We start from the raw sequence: 19,178 nt of genomic DNA, 5'->3' as shown, positions 1-19,178 counted from the left end.
CACTCTGCCTGGGGTTAGCGGGATGAAGAGGAAGAAGCAAAAACGCTGTTGGGACGAACAGGGCGGCCCATTCCAGCCGCGACGTGGCTAGCGCCCGGAGCAGCGTGCCAGGGCTCTTCTCGCTGTGTTTTCTTAGATTCCGTATTGGCCCGTTTGGCCTCCAGTCATGACAGTGCTGAAGCCATGGCCGAAGCTAGTTACACTTCCCCTGCGTTCCAGCTTTGGAAGGCACGCGAAAATCACACGGCAGACTCTCCAACCAACCTGGAGCTCATTCCCCTAAACGCCTCCTTTCTGTAACTCACACCGCAGACCACTGTGTCCCCTGCCCCAGATCACCTGGGGCCAGGGACCAGACCACTAGGGACGGCCCCCTGCCCAAAGCCTGTCGGAATTATTCACTGAAGCCCACCCTCAGGAGTTTCCCCTGCCCGGCGGTGCTTTTCCCACGCGGACCCCAATAAAAGCTTGACCTCTCTATTTTCTCCTCTGCCGGGAGTGGTGGCCCACCGCCCCTTCTCTTGGGAAGTGTCAGTAGTCAGACTAGCACTGACCTCTCTCTGTCAACGCAGTCCCCTACATAAACTAAAACCCCACAGGTACATTTTCACACAGGGGTCAGGGACCTGCCCTGTATCTGCTCTGGTCCTGACTGGCTGTGGGGTCTTGACACAATCACTCCACCTTCCTGGGCCTGTTTCTCCCTAAAATGATGAAATCGGACCCTTCTCTAATGGGCTTGAGGATGTGCCCAGTCAAGAGAATGAGGGCTTATAGTCTGCTGCTTTTCTGCTCCCACATTGCCCGTAGGGGATCAGAGTCTGAGAAAACCTGCAGTTTCCTCCTCACTGAACTGGCATTTTATTGATTTGTAAAACCTACCTATTAATCAAGACTAATTACTTGTCTCTCATATATGTTAACAAATATGTTCCCCTAGTTTACTAGGTTTTAGCCCTTGCCCATCCCTCCACCTTTAGATTGAAATGTTTACTAGTTCTCTAATAAAATTTTTTGATCGTTAAAAAAAGGGGGGGCATGCTCAGTGCATATATGCCCATGTGCATAGCAGCACTGTCCTCCATAACCAAGAGATGGAAGCAGCCCAAATGTCCATCAGGGGATGCGTGGATACACAGCGGCGTGTACATACAATGGAATATTATTCAGCCACAGACAGGAGTGAGCACTGATAGGTGTTACAGGGGGATGAACTTTGAACACATGCCAAGAGAAGCCACACACAGAAGGTCACATACTGCATGAGTCCATTCATATGAAATGCCCAGAACAGGCAAGTGCCCAGAGACAGACTGCAGATGGGTGTTGCCGGGCGCAGGGGGGATGGGGGAGAAAGCCCAGATGTTGGACAGGTACAGGGCTGCCTTTGGGGGTGATGGAAACGTTTGGAACTAGACAGAAGTGATAATTGCACAACATTGCGGATGCACTGTCGTTCCCATTAAAATGGTTCATTTTATGTTATGTCAATTTGACTTCAGAAAAGGGGGCAAGCTTCACATAAGCCCTTTTCTGCAGAGAAACACTACAGACGCAGCATGGGTGTGCTGGGCATCACCTTCAGGAGAGAGAAGCCCTCTGGGGAGCGCAGAGAAGAGAAGGAATGGGGGCCACACAGCTGTAACACTTCAGGTGTTGAAGACTAGAGCTGATCGGAATGCAAAACAACGAATCCAGCTGTGTTACAGTACATCTCCCTCTATTTGAAAACTGGCCAAACGTACAAGACAAAATGTTTAAGGGATGGTCAACGAAGAGAGAAGGGAGAAAGGGAGGGAGGGACTTAGCGCCTCGGAGCCCCGCTGAGCCTAACGCAGCTTCCGGGTTGTTGCCGGGCTTCCTCACAGGTGTAGCCGCGGGCGGCGTGGCCGGTGATCGGCGCGCACCTGCCCCGCCCGGAAGCGAGGCCGCCAAGGGCTGCTTGCAGCCTCGCGTCCCTAGCCCGCTGTCCAGCCGGGGGAGTGAGAGCCGCGCTGTCCCCACCGCGCGCGCCCCGGGTCCCCGCCAGGTCTGTCACTGTGACGGGACAGCCGCGGAAGCAAGGACAGACTGAGGGAACCGAGAGGGTAACACAAGCACAAACCAGTAACTTTTCAAGACCACAGAAATCTTCATTGCAGTTACTCACGGAGAGCGCCACCTTGTTTCAGAGGTAAGGGAACCTGAGCATTAACAGCGCCTCCTGGAGATCGCGCCGCCCGCCGCCGGCACAGGTCCAGGGACCGCAGCTAAGAAAACGCTTATTTTTTTTAAAAAGAGATTTTATTTATTTGTTTGATTATTTATTTATTTAGAGCGCACGAGCACAAGCGGGGGGAGGGGCAGAGGGAGAGAGAGAATCTAGCGGACTCCCTGCTGAGCGCGGAGCCGGACCCGGGGCTCGGTCCCACGACCCCGAGATCATGACCTGAGCCGCAATCAAGTGTCCGACGCTCCACTGACTGAGCCACCCAGGCACCCCGGAAAACAGTTATTTTTAGAATTGAACGTTCTGTGCCACTTTTGCCTTCAACGTAGAGACCCACTCTTGCTTGCTTTCTGGAAACTTCCTGGAATTGTCTCTTTCCATGATGATTCTGAGATACTGTGTTTCTTTTACCTTCTGTGATTAATTGTTGTCTCGCTGCTCCTTTTTCTCTCTTCATGTCCATCTCATTTTGGTTCGTTTTCTTATTCCTGTCCTCGCTGCCCCTGTTTTTAGCACTCTCTGTTCTTCCTAGTGCTCTCTCCCTCACGGCCACTTCCCCTCTGGGGTTTTATGTTTCTTCACGTCTAGCCTCAGCTCTGCCATATGGGGTCTCTGCCACAGGAATCCCTCCCTCTGTATGCCTTAGGAATCATGCCCTTGAGCTCTTGTGTCTCTGCGCTCTACTTCATCCATGTGTGATCCACAGCAAGTTCTTTTGGCCACAGATAATATCCATCTGCTTTGTTATTGTTAGGATTAGCGTCGGTTCCACTTTTACAATTTTGAATGGAATTTTAACTTGTGCCAACTATTTCCTAGAGGTTCGTGTCAGAGAGGTGCAGGACTGCGTTCTGGGCTAGCAGGCATTTTCCTTAACACGCAGGGTTTTATGTGTGGGTTTTCCTAGTTTTTTCTGTTTGGGGGTTTTTTTTGAGAGAGGTGGGGGTGAGGGGCCTAGGGAGAGAGAGAATCTCAAGCAGATTCCACGCTCAGCACAGAGCCTGACGTGGGGCTCGATCTCTGAGATCATGACCTGAGCCGAAACCAAGTGGGTCACCTAACCGACTGAGTCACCCAGGCACCCCTTCCTAGTTTTTTTTTTTTTTTAATGAAATTTCTTATAAATACAAAAGTAGATAATGTATACGTAAGGTATACAAACCGGTAATAAACACCTGTATAGCCAGCAGCCACCTTAATAAACAGAACCTTCCGCTTAGAAGCCCCATTTCCTCTCCTTATAGAATGTCATCTCCCCATCAACCTCCAGAGACAATTGTTTCTGCATTTTATCATTCTTCTTGATTTCCTTTAGTTTGTCATGTGTGTGTGTGCATACATAGTATATATAATATATATCCCTCCCGCTGATGCATCCTGTGTTTCCAAACCTTGCGCTCTCTGGGAAGGCTAACATACCGCGTACACACGCTCCTGAAATTCGCTCTGGTGGCTGTCCGTGGGAGGCCCCCCACACCGATGGGCACAGCCACGGCGCACCATTTTCCACCATGTGACGTTACAACTCGTTCATCCCATCCTCTTGTTAAAGGCCATTTGGACTATTTCCAGGTTCTTGCTGTTACAAATACCATTTTTTAGCTTGTCTCCTGGTGCATGTGGAAAAGAACTTCTCTAGGGCAGTGATTCTCAATCCTGGATGCATTTTTTTTTTTTTTTAAAGATTTACTTATTTGACAGACAGAGAGACAGCGAGAGAGGGAACACAAGCAGGGGGAGTGGGAGAGGGAGAAGCAGGCTTCCTGCCGAGCAGGGAGCCCGACGTGGGGCTTCATCCCAGGACCCTGGGACCATGATCTGAGCCGAAGGCAGATGCTTAACAATAGCCACCCGGGCGCCCCTTTTTAAAGTAATCTCTATGCCTAACATTGCACTCACGCTCAGGACCCCAAGATCAAGAGTTGCATGTTCTTGTGACTGAGCCGGCCAGGTACCCACCCAAATCCTGGTCTCTTAAATCCATACGATCTCTCCGACTATTTGGCAAGATCAATTCCAGTCTGTGTGAGTGAGTAACAAAGAGAATGAGAGGTCTCCTGGTCAGAGAGATTTATTGTTGTTTGATTTGTCCTGCTTCCCTTAAATCCTTATCAACCCGGTCTCTTCTCAAGTAGATGAGGAGAGGCGCTGATCCTTAAGTGTAGGACTGGCCCCACTGGTGTGACACTGTCTCTTCAACAAAGAAAGTTCCGTGGTCCAAGCTGCGCTCAGATGGCCGTGTCAGACATCCCCCCCCCCACGCCGCTCTCCACAGCGGAGGTGCTGAAGTACACAACTTTAATAACGGTAGATGAACAGAAAGCACAAGACAGATATAATACAGTAAAACAGGGGTGAGGTGGGGATGGAAGGGACAGAGGGACATGGAGTATGATCACAGCAACCAGTGGGTGAGTCCTTCGGTGCCCCGAGGAGGCCATGAGACACGTGACTCCTGTCACCAACAACGGCGTGTTGAGGGGACCGCCCCCTCTGGAAGACCGCTAGTGGTACTGCTGAGCCCGGAAGTGGGGCGGGGGCCCTCTTTGTCACAGAGCGTTAATACTCCAGGGGGTCTGGGCTCCGAGTGACAGGGCAGTGTCGACGTCGGGAGAGCGGCCTCTTCAGGACGCGCGCCCTAACATGAGGTGGAGAAACAGGTCCCCCCACTCGGAGTAAGCAGGCCCCGTGACACTCAGGTCTTTTGATACGGAGCTGCACCACCCACCACTGCACCCCAGGGCCCGCTCCACTCTGTTTACCAAGCACGCTCCCTGCAAATGGAGTTCAGGCAGAGAGCGAGCAAATGCAGAGGAGCCGGGAGGAACCACAGCGGTGGGACTGGAGGGACGGGGGTCGACCGGAGGAGCGGACGTGCACCGTGTGGGCCCCTCCTAGGCGTCACTGAGGTTGGCGCCGCTCAGGAGCACCTGCTCCCCGGGTCTGAAGGCCGGCATCCCGAGGTAGGGGCAGCTGGTACAGCGGAAAGCGTCGCCCAGGTAGCACTGTTGAGAGAAGAGACGATCACACAGGGAAGCTGAGTGTCCGCGCGTCCCACATACACGGGCAAGAAAGGGACCCCTAAGTTCATAACATGGCCACAGTGGCCTGATGGAAATGGCTGGCTGCATTTGTGGGTCCAACTGAAACCCAAATACTAAGAGTTTTTGAGAGCTTTGGTTTTATGAAAAGCAGTGGTCTAGAGAAGTTCCTTAAGGAGACTGTGCTTCTGTATTCTGAGCAGTTCAAATCATAGCCGAGCTCAGCCAACTGGCTGAACGGCATCAGGCCACTGTAAGGTCGGAAGAATGGGGCCAAAAATAAATGACAGGAGCCTCCCCTACGGGCATGAGCACGCTAACCCCCTCCCAGGAGATGACCTCTCTCCTATATACACGTTCTCACATATTTACCCATTATTAAAATATTTGGGCAGTAACTGAGAGCTGGAGCTAGTCTGTGTTGGGCTTAGGATGAGGCCCAATACCACCGGGGGATTTTGTGAATACTGAGTAACGATCCAGATATTTACATTTCCACAAGCCGACTTGGGCTGGGAGCTCGCCTGTTCCCTTGACGTCTCTTTTTCCAGTTCTTCCGCGAGGCCACAGGTGCTGGGGGAAAATCAGGCGCTTGTGAGTGAGACTTGCCACCATCCAGGGGCTCCAAGTCCATGACAGAGCCCAAATTCGCTCTAAAACGTCTCTCTTTACACCGGGACGTCTTAACTCACAAACACCCACAGGGCCAGGCTGACAAGGTAAGCGCGTGAGGCTGTTTAGGGAGACAGAGTGGTGGGCAACAGGAGACCCAGAGGGGAGATGCCCTGTCTACACAGGCTGGCCACTACTCAGCTTCAGCTGATTAATGCTGTGGGGAGAAGCAGACCCCGTGTTTCCATTTTCCAAAGCTAAGGACAGAAAAAATTTGGATTTTTACTTGAAATCTCCTGATTTGTGAATGCTGGCAACTTTCACACTTGAAAAAACACTGATGATTCAGCAAGCCCACACACCACCAGTTAACTTTTTACCACCTTTTTGGTCCATAAAATGAATGCAAAAATACCAACACTGAGGTTTTCAGGTTAAGAGGACAGACTGCAGGCGTCTACTTTACTTTCTCTCGAGGTCTCACCGAAACTTCAGTAAAGACCTAACCTGCAAAGAAAGGGACTACGGGGAAGGAGACAGCAGTCAACACAGCGCTGGGAACCGTAGTGGGAGGGGGGGAGCGGTGACTCCAACTGAGGAGAGCCCAACTCTGAGCAGGCGGGGAGGTAGCCACCACCCAGCAGGTGGCTGACTCTCAACCTGCATCACACCCCAAAACCGCCAAAGGAACAGGTAGCACCCGACAGACCCTTCTCTGAGAAATCTAACCACCCCAAAGGGAAAGACCCAAAGGTGCTGACTTTGCGGTGTCCCCCACAAGCCCATTCAGGCTCCCTCACTAAAGCACAGTCAATAAATTCCAGCTCAGGGCTCCCAGCTTTCTGTCCTCCCCTCTTAATCATGGAGACAACGGAGCTTCCCGGGAGGTAGAAAGCCTCCTAAAAGAAAAAAAGCAAGTTAGGGGTGCCTGGGTGGCTCAGTCGGTTAAGTGTCTGCCTTCAGCTCAGGTCAAGATCCTGGGGTCCTGGGATCAAGCCCCACATCGGGTTCCCTGCTCAGAGGGGAGTCTGCTTCTCCCTCTCCCTCGGCCCCTCCCCCCCTTCATGCTCTTGTGCTCTCTCGCTTGCTCGCTCTCCCTCTCAAATAAATAAATAAAATCTTTAAAAAAAGAAAAAAGCAAGTTGGAAGAAATAGAGACTATCCAGGGAGGAAAAAAACCTCCAAAGAACTATCACGAACCTCAAAGGAAAAGAGAAGAGATCACACCCGCAAAATAAAAATAGGACGCTATACTAAAAAAAAAAAAAAAAAGTCAAAACAATAAAAAGGAATCACGGAAATTAAAAACATGATAGTAGAAATAAAGTAACTCAACAGAAATTTTGGAGGATAAACCTGTAGAAACTTCCCAGAAAGTAGAGCATAAAGAAGAGAGCTGGAGTTAGTCTGTGTTGGGCTTAGGATGAGGCCCAATACCACCGGGGGGTTTGGGGCATAAAGAGCATAAAGAAAATGTAGAAGCAAAGAAAATGACAGGACCAATTAAAGAGGCCCAACGTCTGAGGAACAGGCCACAGAGAAAGCAAAGAGAGAAGACAAAACTCACATACAAAATTAAAGAATATTTCTCAGGACTATGGGCATGACTTCTAGACCGAAAAGCTGCATTGAATGGCTAGTGCAAAAGATGCGAACAGACCCTTATTCAAGATACATTACAAAATGATACCAGGGATAAAGAAAATTCTACAAACTTCCATTAAGATTCTACAAACTTCCGGAATGGAACAAGAGGTCTTACAGAAAGGATCAAGAAACAGAATGGCCTCAGATACCTTTGTATCTGGAAAAAAGACAGAAATGTCTTCGAAATCATGTAAGAAAATTATTTCCAGCCTCTAGATTTCTATACCCAAATGACCAATCGTTTATGAGAATAGAAAAAAGACATGTTTAGCCACATAAAGTCTGAAAACAAATCTAAAAAAACCAAACTTGCCTCTTAAGTAGCCTTTCTAAAGCAGCTACTGGAGAATGGGCTCCACCAAAGTGAGAGAGAAAACCAAGAAAGCAGCAGTGGCTACAAAAGCCAGAAAAGCTAACATAGGTCAGAAAGAGGGGAGCCCCGAGGGGAACAGTGCGGGGGACCCCCAGACGTCAGCTCTGCCGTGGACAGAGTCGCACGTGCGCACTGGCGTGGGGGCCCAGGAGACGGACGGGCTGACGGCGGCCACTGTCACAAACCAAGCCACCGTCCACCGGTTCTTTGTCCCTGAGCGCAGGCAAGCCAGCCCAGGCCCTGTCCCGTGCTTATCTCGACCAGGCGCTGCTAACACGTGGCTTTCCCGTCCCTCCCCGCGCTGCTGATCTGAGGACACGGGTGCTGTGCTCGGCTCCGAGGAGGAGAGCTCCAGCCCCAGCGGGCCTAGAGCAGAACAGCCCGGGCAGCCCACGCCCTCTGGCCACACTCGGGCTGGCTGCCCAGTCACCGCGGCACGCCACAGCCCTGCTCGGTATTCCCTCTGCACATGCCCTCCGGGTCCCAGAGCTCTCCCACGACTCTCCCTACTGACAGCCCTGGGAGGGACTCCAGGAGATCCTCAAAGCGCCCAGCCCAGAAGATCACTGGGAGCCTTCATAGATGGAGGGGACTGACGTTTCCTTGTCTCGCCAGGGTTGGGCCTCCTACTCTGTCCTTCACAACTCAAGAATGTATCACTTGGAGCTTCACACTCGGTGGTAAACTATCAAATAAGCCAGGAATGATTAACACGAACTTGGGAGGATGGTAACCTTTGTGGGGAGAGGGAGCAAGATGCAGCTGAGGAAGCATGGAGAGGTGACTTCTAAGATACTAGTCATGTTTCTGATTCTTAACCTGGGTCATCAGTACACAGCTATTCATTTTTATTACTCTTTAAAATGTACCTGATTAATCTACTCCTCCGTATGTATGATATATTTCACAATAAAATAAATATTTCAACAATAGTCAAGTATTATGATTCCTTGAGACTCAGAAGCCACTAGAAGCTGCCCGGCAGACTCTGCTTATGCTAACACTTACCAATTCTTGCAGGCTTTCCTCTTTTTCCCTTCTCCACATGAAGGAGCCCGCAGGGAAGCTGGATCTGGCTTCTTAAAATCCTCTGGATCCAGCAGCTCGTCTGAGTCAATGAGATCCTAGAGAGCGTTCAAAGAAGTTAGTGACACAGTCAGGGTCTCTGCTGCTAGAAGACTGAATAAAGGGCTGTGGTAGCGGGTTTCTACGGCCTGTGTGAAGAGGGCATCCACAGACCTACTTCGGGCTGATCACCACGTTCAAGCTGACCACCACAGTGAACTCAACTACGTCCACAGAAGATGCATGAAATTTGAGGGGGCTGGGAAGTAATTTACAGTGCGTAGACAATTCGAGAGTGTGTGGGGGGGGAGGGAGCAGGAAGAACAAAAAGAGAGATGCTGTATTTATTTCTTTGCATATACAAAGGGCTGTCATGTGAGAAAGGGAATAAAATATTTTCATATAGTTCCAGAGAAGAAGGCAAATAATGGTATATACATTTGTGTAATTCTTCGATAGACGTGTGGACAATTCATCCGTAAATTCTACGGGGACATGAATCATGACCTGTTTTGCTATGACTATAACGTCAGCAGTTGCAGAAATGAAGAACTTTTTAACAGACGGTATTGATCAAAGACGGACAAGTACTGCTTTTAAGACAGTGAGTGTGCAGGGACTTGCCCGGACCAAGGAGCCAATAACATATTTCAGCTGACAAACTCTTCTCAGGTTCACACATGCCCACCAGAATCTTTAACATATCACATGAAGTGAGAACAAGAAAATCTGTGGGGAAAAGAGATGCCAGAAAAGGATTTTAAAATGCCACCAATGTGGAGTTTCCTTCTCAATCAAAACTGCCAGCCACGGGCAGAGCGCAACACTGGGCTTTACACCTCCGCGTGCCCAGAGGCCACGCTGACGCAGGCCACGGACCGCAGGCCGACTCACCACGCTCTCATCCTCCATGTCGTTGGCGGACAGGGTCCAGAGCTTGGCCGCGGCAGGGTCCACGGCGGGCTTCACTGAGTCCAACCGATAAAAGAAAAAGAGCTCCGTCAAAGCAGCAGAAACCACCACAGGCCTACTACGTGCGTGCTTTCTCCTGAGACTGCAGAGCACACGGGACTGGGAGCCCGAGGCCCAGCTCCCCCACTTGGAGCAGGCGTGGTCCGGGCCCAGTCGCCTCGCAGAGACGGACACCAGTATCTGCTAAGCACCTGCTCTGCGCGCCGTGTGGAGTAACTCCCGCTACGACTCTTTTAAGGTGAGTACGTGCTCTCCTAATTCTGCAAGTGAGGGAACTGGCTCTGACGTTTGGGCCACATCTACAGAGCCACGCAGAGGAGTCTGTCCGACGTGCCTGACTTCACTCCACATCGCTCTGTCCTCATCTTAGTTTCCGTCCCCAGAACCTGGGGCTGGTCGTCCTCCCTAGACCTACTGCAGGAGACCGGAAGATCAAGGGGGAAAGTGTGCCAAAGCTTCTGCCTCATGGGAACCCGTCACGTACGAGGAAGCCAGCTCCAGAGCCGGGGGCGGCGGACGCCCACGCTCGCCCCTGCCGACCCCGTCTGTGTAGGAAGGGCCCTGCGAGCGGAGCCCAGAGTCAGTGTGGGCGGGCCCTCAGATGGGCCTGGGGGCGCGGGTGAGCGCAGCCCTGAAGAGCGCTGCTGCAGGGGGAGGCTCAGACGGTCCCCGGGCCAACTGCTCCTCTGAGCCCTTCCTGCCCATTCCAGAACCATGAATCCAAAGGCTGCGATTCCAGCAGATTCTTAAAGATTGTGGCTGGCCAGGCAAGGCAGAGCAGTGTGAATGTACCTGCAAATTTTCACACACCTCAGAGCTGGGACAGTTTCTCTCAATTCGGGAATCATGAAATAGTGATGAGGTGAGGGGGTGAGGGGGCGGCACAGGGCAGGTGCAACTTTCTGAGAAGAAATATTTTTACAAGTGGCTTATGCTCCTCAAAGTAAGAAAGGGTGACTTTACTAGCACACAAAGGACACGTGGGAAGAGGAGCAGGGCACTCTTATCAACCACGGCCACCACTGTGAGATCTCCTGAGACAATTGTTGTAATTCTGGGGCGTGGAAAGACGTTGTTAGCTAAACCATGTGGCTCAGGCCTCTAGAATCTGGGGGCCTCAGTGTCTTCTGGTGCAGGAGGGGCTGAGCGAGATAACAGCTATACGCTGTGAAATACACGTTATTTCACATCTGGATCTGAATATGCCCGGGACAAGAGAACATTAAACATTCTTCCATTTGGAAATGACAGAAATGAAGGAAGGACTACCTCTGGAGACATCACTGCCTCCATCTATTTCTCTGGTTCAACGTCGAAGATGTCCCTCTAGGCCCACCCGGACAGAACAATGTCCCTGGGCCAGTCCTACCTGGAGGAGAAGTCCTCTTGGCAAGAGAAAGCTTCAGTTGACTAGAAGAACCCACTTCAAAGTTGGGTTTTTTGCCTGTGATGCTCACAGTGAGCAAGCTGTCGCTTTGGTAATCCAGGTGTTCTTGGACAGACTGTATCTCTTCAGGGCTCAAGGACTCCCGCTGCAGCTGGAATTCAAGACATCAAAAGGATGAGGCCACGCTCTTTCCACAAAATAATGCGGTACTATGCCCACCCGTACTGGCGTCAAATACTCATTTCTGTGTTATTAAGCATATGATAGCGGGAGATGACAGATGTCACCTCATGCCTCACATTCAGTTTCTCAGTGATCTGTACCCTAGAGAGTGTCATTTTGTTTATGTGCTTACCTTGAGCCAACCCTCTGGGAAGTTTTAAAGTGTTTACCAAATCGCTGTCTATTAGGTACAAGGCACTGTGCCAGTCATTCCACGGGTTGTAATGATTATGAATATAAAGAGGAGTCAGACATGCTGAATAGGATCACAATCTACAGCAGGGAAGCATGCCCACAATAAACCTAGCAGAAATGAAAGAAAAAAAACCCACAGAGGGAGGGAAATGTTTTCTTGGGAACAGGTAGCAGATGCCAAGATAGAAAAAAACGGTGGAGTGCCACCTGTGTGTCCAACAATTACGGAATGGTTAAATCAATCATAGCCCCTCCACAGCTCTCAATATTGTTACATCATTAAGAAGACTGAGGGGCGGGGCGTCTGCCTTCGGCTCAGGTCATGATCTCCAGGTCCTGGGATCAAGCCCCGTATCGGGCTCCCGGCTCAGTGGGGGAGCCTGTTTCTCCCTCTCCCTCTGCCTGCAGCTCCCCCTGCTTGTGCTCTGTCTCTCTCTCAAATGAATAAATAAAATCTTAAAAAAAAAAGGGTGAGGGGCAATGAGCTGAGGTGGATAAATGTGGAAGATGTTTAAAGGTGGGAGAAAAAACTAGTGGTTGAATAATGTAGGCATATGCCCTGATTTACATTAAAAAAGTATCTCTCTCTTCCTCTCTCTCTCTCACACACACACACGCATAAATACATAAAAAGGTCTGAGCAGCCACACACAAAAAATGTGTTGGTGACTTCCTCTGAGGGAGGGAAGCGTGAGAAAGGCCTGGAATGTCACTTTCTATTTCTATACTGTTCAGTATTAATTGAATTTATATGAGCATCTCTTAATTGAGATTTAAAAAAACAGAAAACCCTAAACGAAAAAGAAAAACAAGAAAGAGTCGGCATAAAGAAACTAAGGCCCTAGGTCATGTTGCAAATCGGTGGTATAACAATTTTAAAGGTGTCGCACTTACCTCTCACACAAGAAAATTTCAACATCAAAGAAGGATATAGAAATAGAATCACCTCTATTTAATCTAAATATTTTTACTGAATTGTCAGAAATGGGATAGTCTCTCCCAACACACTCCAGCATCCACCAAGTATCTCAGGACGATTCAGGTGCCCGCATTTCACTTGAACCTAGGATTTGTGTCATGAGGGGACCTGTGTGGCCCTCTCCCGGCTACCGTGGGTGGCAATACTACACAGTACGGAGACCAGAATGTGCCCCCAGCCCCGTGGGCCCGTGAGGAGCCTCTTCCAAGGAGAGTTGTTCCAGAGGTTCTGTCCTTTGAGGCATCGCGTATCCTCCACACAAAGCTCTTCCCAGCTTGCTTCCCAGCCCACGAAACATAGCACACCTCACCTTCAGGGCGCTACTCCCCTCTGATTCTCTCCAGATCGACTGACAGAGATCCTGGGTGGGGTCACCCAGGCTTTCAAATCCCAGCAAAGAAGGTGGTCGACCGACATACCTCTTTCACTTCCACGAGGCCGGAAAGAGTCAGGGCCGAACACAGCTTAGAGGTCGTCCTCACTTTGCTATTGTTAACTGCCAAGAGGAAAACCCCAATTAGTGGCTTTATGGGTCAAACCAGGAAATAGCATAACGGCTCCATCCTATTTGGGGCAGGCAGCCATAAGACAGCAACGGCGATGGTATTTTAATTTGACAAATCCCTTTGGTTGTTCAAAGTGCTCTTACCCAAGCCCTTAAGGATCATATAACAATTCCATTGTTATTGTTCCGTATCACCCTTGGCTTCTTGGAAGGACCTTCCCAGGGCTGCTGAACACTGAGTGAGAAGGAGGCTGAGGAACTAACTGTAAAGCACATGGGTGTTCTCTCTGCGGGGTTCTGACAAAGAGGGGGGGTGTGCAGCCGCCCACGGCCTACGCGCCCAACACAGAACGCTGGTGTCCACTGTCAATGTCACAAGCTTGTATCTCCACACATCCACCTTTACGCATTCCAAAATACTTTCATTCTCTGACTGTATTTACAAATCAATCCTCACATACGGATGGGAAAGGTTACAAGTTCAGAACTGCACGGCTCTTTGGCAGCTTCACCCACCACCGAGCCAAAAAGAGAGGTTTTCGTTTCCTGGATCCCACCCTTAGCTTCACATGAGTCGATAATTACGATTCATCACTCCCAGACTTCCAGTCGTTATTTTCTAACTTTTTATTTTGAAATCACTATAGATACGTAGGGAGTTAAAAAAAAAAAAAAAAGAAAAGAAAAAAAGGATGCTTCGCCTCCTTCCCCCCAGGGAATGGTCACCAAGGGTCCGCAGAGCTACCCAGGTCTCACCGGTTTCACGGGCACTTGTGTGTGTGCGCACACGCGCGGGGGCCTGTGAGCACGCCCACAGTCACAAGGAACCCTCCTGCCACCCCTTTCCAGCCTCACACATCCCCTGCCTCCTATACCGAACGCCTGGCAATCATCAGTCTGGCCCCCATCCCTAGAACTTTGTTATTCCAAGAATGTTATATGAACAGTATCATGTAGCATGCATCCTTTTGGGACTGGCTGTTTTCTGCTCGGCATGATCCAAGTTATTGCACCAGTGAGTGGCTTATTCCTTTTTATCGTTACGAAGTTTTCCATGGTACAGATGTACAACAGTTTAACCATTCAACCCGTTAAAGGACCCAGCCATTTTCCACTAGGCAGTCTCCTTCTATTTTACTACCTACTGGGTCGGTCAAAGATCACAGTTCCCTCACATGCATTGCTTCAGATTTTTACACCAAGGAGAAGGACCTCCGAATGACAGCCCCTGCATACCTAAAGATTCAAGGCTGTTAAATTCTGGTCTTCCAGATGAGGATTTCCTTACCTACAGCGGTCTCTACTGGCTCTCTCAGAAAAAGACTTCCACCAGGCCGCAGGATCCGGGCCATCTCAGCCAAAATCTCAGCGCTGTGCAGAGCAGTACTTCCAGGAATTACACCCGACAAAATAATGTCAAAGCTAGATTCTTTGTGGGCAGCTGAAAAGAAGGAAGATTCTTTTTTTTTTTAAAGATTTTATTTATTTTTATTTGAGACAGAGAAAATGAGAGAGAGAGAGCACATGAGAGGGAGGAGGGTCAGAGGGAGAAGCAGACCCCCCGCCGAGCAGGGAGCCCGATGCGGGACTCAATCCCGGGACTCCAGGCATGACCTGAGCCGAAGGCAGTCGCCCAACCGACTGAGCCACCCAGGCGCCCAAGAAGGAAGATTCTAATCGGCAATCTGCCCAGCCCCCCAAGACCCCTGATGAACAGCTACCTGTCCAGCAAATGCTGTTACGGCACCATTAGTAGCAGGAGCGCAGTGAAGCTGCTGTTCTCCCTTGGCCTTGTTAACTTAATATCCTTTTACATGTTCAGAAAAAGAAGCAAAAAAGGAAGCTGAAGAGTAAGCTTTTTAAAAAAATGTAGAATATCTGGGCGCCTGGGTGGCTCAGTTGGTTAAGCGTCTGCCTTCGGCTCAGGTCATGATCCCGGGGTCCTGGGATCGAGCCCCGCATTGGGCTCCCTGCTCGGCGGGGAGTCTGCTTCTCCCTCTGCTCGCGCTCTGTCTTTTGGTCTTTCAAATAAATAAAGTCTTTAAAAAAACGTGGGATATCTAATAAGAAACAACGTACTTATATAAATCAACTACACTCTTAAGTGTACCGTATCTCAACTGAAAGACAACAGGGTGACCGCCCACTGCCATCGTGTGCCACCCGGAACAAAAATTCAGATATCAAGGAACCACAGTCCTTGCACTCCCATCAAGCCCCGCAGCCGTATAAAGACAACGTGGGTAGGTACTTACATTGCAACAGCTGGTTGATGTTTTCCACAGACACCCGGCCCTCATTGCCGGTTAACGTTCGAAGCTTATCCACCAGATCTTTCAGAGCCTCCACGGGGGATGACTTATCCCAGACCACAGCCACAAACTGGCCAGCTGAGATCCCATAATCTGCCATTCCTGCCGTGCTGATGGACCTAAAACCTACAGGCCAGAGGAGAGTCAGGACTGAGCAGAGACAAAAGCACAATTCAATCCCTGAGGTACCAGCAAATTCGATTAGAATCACCACCTCATTCCCACCTCCTACCACGGCATGCTGACCACATAAGAACATCTTCCTGTAGACGCTAGAGAGACTGAAATATGAACCCATTATTATCTCAAGGATTCATAACCCCAACATTTCCAAATGAGGCAGGCTGCTTCCTTGATGAGAGTCTGGACTTGGCAGTCAAGTAAGGAGGTTGAAGGCACAAAGATTATTTCTGCTTTGATTTGGGACAACTCAGCTTGAGCACAATATAAAACATACAGGACATTAATTAGGCAAAAGTATGACTCAGCAAAGGCGGCAAATAAACTGGCAGACATAACGAGCTTAATGTTTTTTCAAAAAAGAGACAACATATTTAAATTTGGCCACTTGAATAATGATTATTTTCCCTTTCAGCAAAATACGAAAACTCAATCCCATTGAATCTGCAATGATCAATAGTCCTTACCATGACCTCCTGTCACATTTACTATTACCCAGGCTGTTCAAAGCACCTTGCATACATTATCCCAGCTGAACCTCGGCACAACCTTAAACTCGGTTATTATTCCCATTTTACAGACAGAAAACTGAAGCCATTGACTTTGCCGGGTCACACAACTAGTAAACGTGGGATAAAGCAAGACCTGGAATTTGAGTCCAAATCCATGGGGCTGTAAAGCCCATGCTTTTAACCTCTGGAGATCCCCCGCCCACCGCCAGCACCATGGGTCAACTTTCTCTTCCACTTGAGACAGGGAGGAGTATAGAATGTGCTCATGATGCAGTTAGGTCAGGCGATAGCATTCTACTTAGCTCTTACTTTCTTTCTTCAACATTAATGCCATCAAGTTCCCGACTTAAAACAGCTCTAATAAATGGCATAAAGGCAGAAGCCACGGTAGACGGGTCAAGCATGGCTCAGTCTCGTGCTGAACACTGCTTTCTTCTGCAGAAGTTGCTAACTCGGTCACAAGGATGCCACCACAGACACTCTGGGACTGAATTTAAGCCATGTCTGTTACCCCCTTCCTTCTTCAAAAATATTCACTTCAAATGACTGGCTCCTCTGCCTAAAAAACACAGCCAAGTTAGCCAGCCATCCTTAAATACCACAGTACTTTGATTCTGTCATCCAGTTCCTAAAGACGCTTCCTTTCTAGAGAGAAACCAAAGCTCATTCTTCTGGAATCAGGTCCTCCATGATCTGCTCCGTCTGTATCTCCCACCTCTCCAAAGTGAATCCCTCCTTGTTCTATGAAAAACCTCCGCATTTTTGCTTCAATCATGCCTTTGATCTATTTGCTTTTTTTTTTTTTTTTTAAGATTTTATTTATTCATGAGAGACAGACAGAGAGAGGCAGAGGCAGAGGGAGAAGCGGGCTCCCAAGCAGGGAGCCCGACGTGGGACTCGATCCCAGGACCCTGGATCAGGACCTGAACTGAAGGCAGACGCTTAACCAGGCACCCTATCTATTTGCTTCCGCATGGAATGCCCACTCTTTATTATCCTGACCTGAATGCAAGCCCCAGGGAAAGGATACCAAGTGTTATCAGATAAGCAAGATTCCTTAGTCACTGCATTGTTTTTAAAGCCTTAAAAAGCACACAATCAAGAACTGAAACTTTTAAGCTTTTAACTCTCCTATGATGTTAAGGAAGAACTCCCGCCAATCTTTAAGGTAAGCAACTTGGGATCAATGTCCCATTTAAGAACCAGTCAGGGAAGACAGGAATATGGATTGCTGGGCATTAAGTTATAAGAAATAAAGGACCTGTTTCTAGAACGATACTGGCAGAGGTTCTCCCCTGGGACAATAGAAAGGGACAAGCTCCCTGTCCACCACCGCCAACTACAACCTTGCACTGTACTCACAGAAAAACCATCATGAAAGAAAGGAGGAGCAAAAGGTTACTTGTAGGCCACAGAAAAATAAAATGCCAGGTGTCTAGACCTTTCTGGCAACCTTAATGGAGGCAGTTTTAATGCACGCAGATGAACTGGGGTTCTGTCTACCACTGGATTGTCTACTTAGGAGCTCCATGACCACAGGTCAGTTATAAGCCTCTCGCTTCTCTTATCAATGAAGTAGGAATAATAATGTTTCGCCAGGCTGCTGTAAAAAGTAAATGAGGAGGGTGCCTGGGTGGCTCAGTTGGTTAAGCGACTGCCTTCGGCTCAGGTCATGATCCTGGAGTCCCGGGATCGAGTCCCACATCAGGCTCCCTGCTCGGCAGGGAGTCTGCTTCTCCCTCTGACCCTCCCCACTCTCATGCTCTCTCTATCTCATTCTCTCTCTCAAATAAATGAATAAAATCTTTATAAAAAAAAAAGTAAATGAGGAGATAAAAATATGCAAAGCACTCAGCAGGGCCTGGCACACGGTGCTCAACGAAATAATGTTCTAAGGGAACTCTTAGTTCTTGGTGGCCAGTTTATTTGCCTTTGCTTCAAAGAGTCCCTATAAAACATATTCTTTCTCCTCAGCCATGCCTACTGAGGACTCCCTAGGGAGAGATGTGAAGCTTCCTTTTCATTGTTAGAATTACACAGTACAACAGCTGCACTTTATGACATCGTAGACACTGCTCCCGTGGGACCGTGTCAGTACATTCAAAGAATGTAAAATGACTTGTGTTCCATATCCCCCCCAAACTAATCTTCTCCGGCAAGAGGGAACTCATCAAATGCACTTATTAAACATTAACCCTCAAAACACAGACACAAGCCACCACTCTCGGTCAGCATTTTCCAAATAAAACGGGAGACGACATTCTTCTAGGTATCTAAAAGCCAAAGGATGATACTGTTCATCGTCAGAGTTTTATGTTGTTGGCAATCTGTCTTTTTAAAAAACTAGAAGGAAAAAAATGTCTGGCGCCTGAGCTGACATACTCAGAAGTGTGACTCAGAGCCTAGTTTCATATCTAAAAAGAGGTGGGGTTGAAGAAGTCATTGTCACGTCATGGACCTTGTTTGTCAACCACCTCGCTGGCGCTCACTGCTGTACACACGCGCCCATGGGAAAGCAGAGGTCTGCAAATATCTTCTGGAGATGCACTTGTTTATTTCAAAGGTACCCAATAAACATCAAATCTTGAGGCATCTGGCTCCTCTTAAGGATGAAGGGGGCCAAAACTAAAAAAAAAAAAAAAGACTGAAGTTTGGTTATCAGTTCAAACCAAGGATCAAATCTTTTTGAGTCAGGTACATAAAAAAATTCTGAGAATCCTGACCCTTATCAGAAAGGGAAATTTTAAATGTAATGAACTGACTGAAGCAAGCACACACGCACACATAGGAAAAAAGGTGATAGTCAACAAGGAAACAAGAAACTCAAAGGTAAAGAAATGGAAGACTGTCTCTAGGCAATTAGGTGTGTGTGTCAAGAATTGGGAGTTTCAGGAAGGATACCCTAGACCTAGAATTTCCACACGAAAGGCTCATTTGAAGATGGGTGGACAGAACTCAGAAAACAAA

General features: G+C 48.8%; 1 protein-coding gene across 2 annotated transcripts in view; it reads right to left on the bottom strand.

The window, feature by feature from the left end:
- Window positions 1-4,264: 4,264 nt before the first annotated feature.
- CIAPIN1 (cytokine induced apoptosis inhibitor 1) overlaps window positions 4,265-19,178 on the bottom strand; it is a 16,434-nt gene continuing 1,520 nt past the window's right edge. Inside the window, exons 2-10 of one of the 2 annotated variants that reach the window (XM_031019597.2) lie at window positions 18,670-18,836; window positions 15,463-15,645; window positions 14,496-14,648; window positions 13,122-13,198; window positions 11,289-11,457; window positions 9,842-9,915; window positions 8,891-9,006; window positions 5,742-5,823; window positions 4,265-5,214 (exon numbers count right to left, since the gene is read on the bottom strand). In XM_031019597.2, the coding sequence (XP_030875457.1) occupies window positions 5,104-5,214; window positions 5,742-5,823; window positions 8,891-9,006; window positions 9,842-9,915; window positions 11,289-11,457; window positions 13,122-13,198; window positions 14,496-14,648; window positions 15,463-15,619 (939 nt within the window). In that variant the 5' untranslated portion in view covers window positions 15,620-15,645; window positions 18,670-18,836 and the 3' untranslated portion in view covers window positions 4,265-5,103. The remainder of the gene's footprint in view (window positions 5,215-5,741; window positions 5,824-8,890; window positions 9,007-9,841; window positions 9,916-11,288; window positions 11,458-13,121; window positions 13,199-14,495; window positions 14,649-15,462; window positions 15,646-18,669; window positions 18,837-19,178) is intronic. The other variant, XM_006748569.3, reaches the window with a different exon arrangement.

The sequence above is a fragment of the Leptonychotes weddellii genome, chromosome 16 (assembly GCF_054177405.1).
Source record: "Leptonychotes weddellii isolate Sample4059 chromosome 16, ASM5417740v2, whole genome shotgun sequence".
In the NCBI taxonomy this organism is placed as follows: Eukaryota; Metazoa; Chordata; class Mammalia; order Carnivora; family Phocidae; genus Leptonychotes; species Leptonychotes weddellii.
Note: the sequence above shows the minus strand (reverse complement) of the source record. Positions and strands in the feature narration are given on the sequence as shown.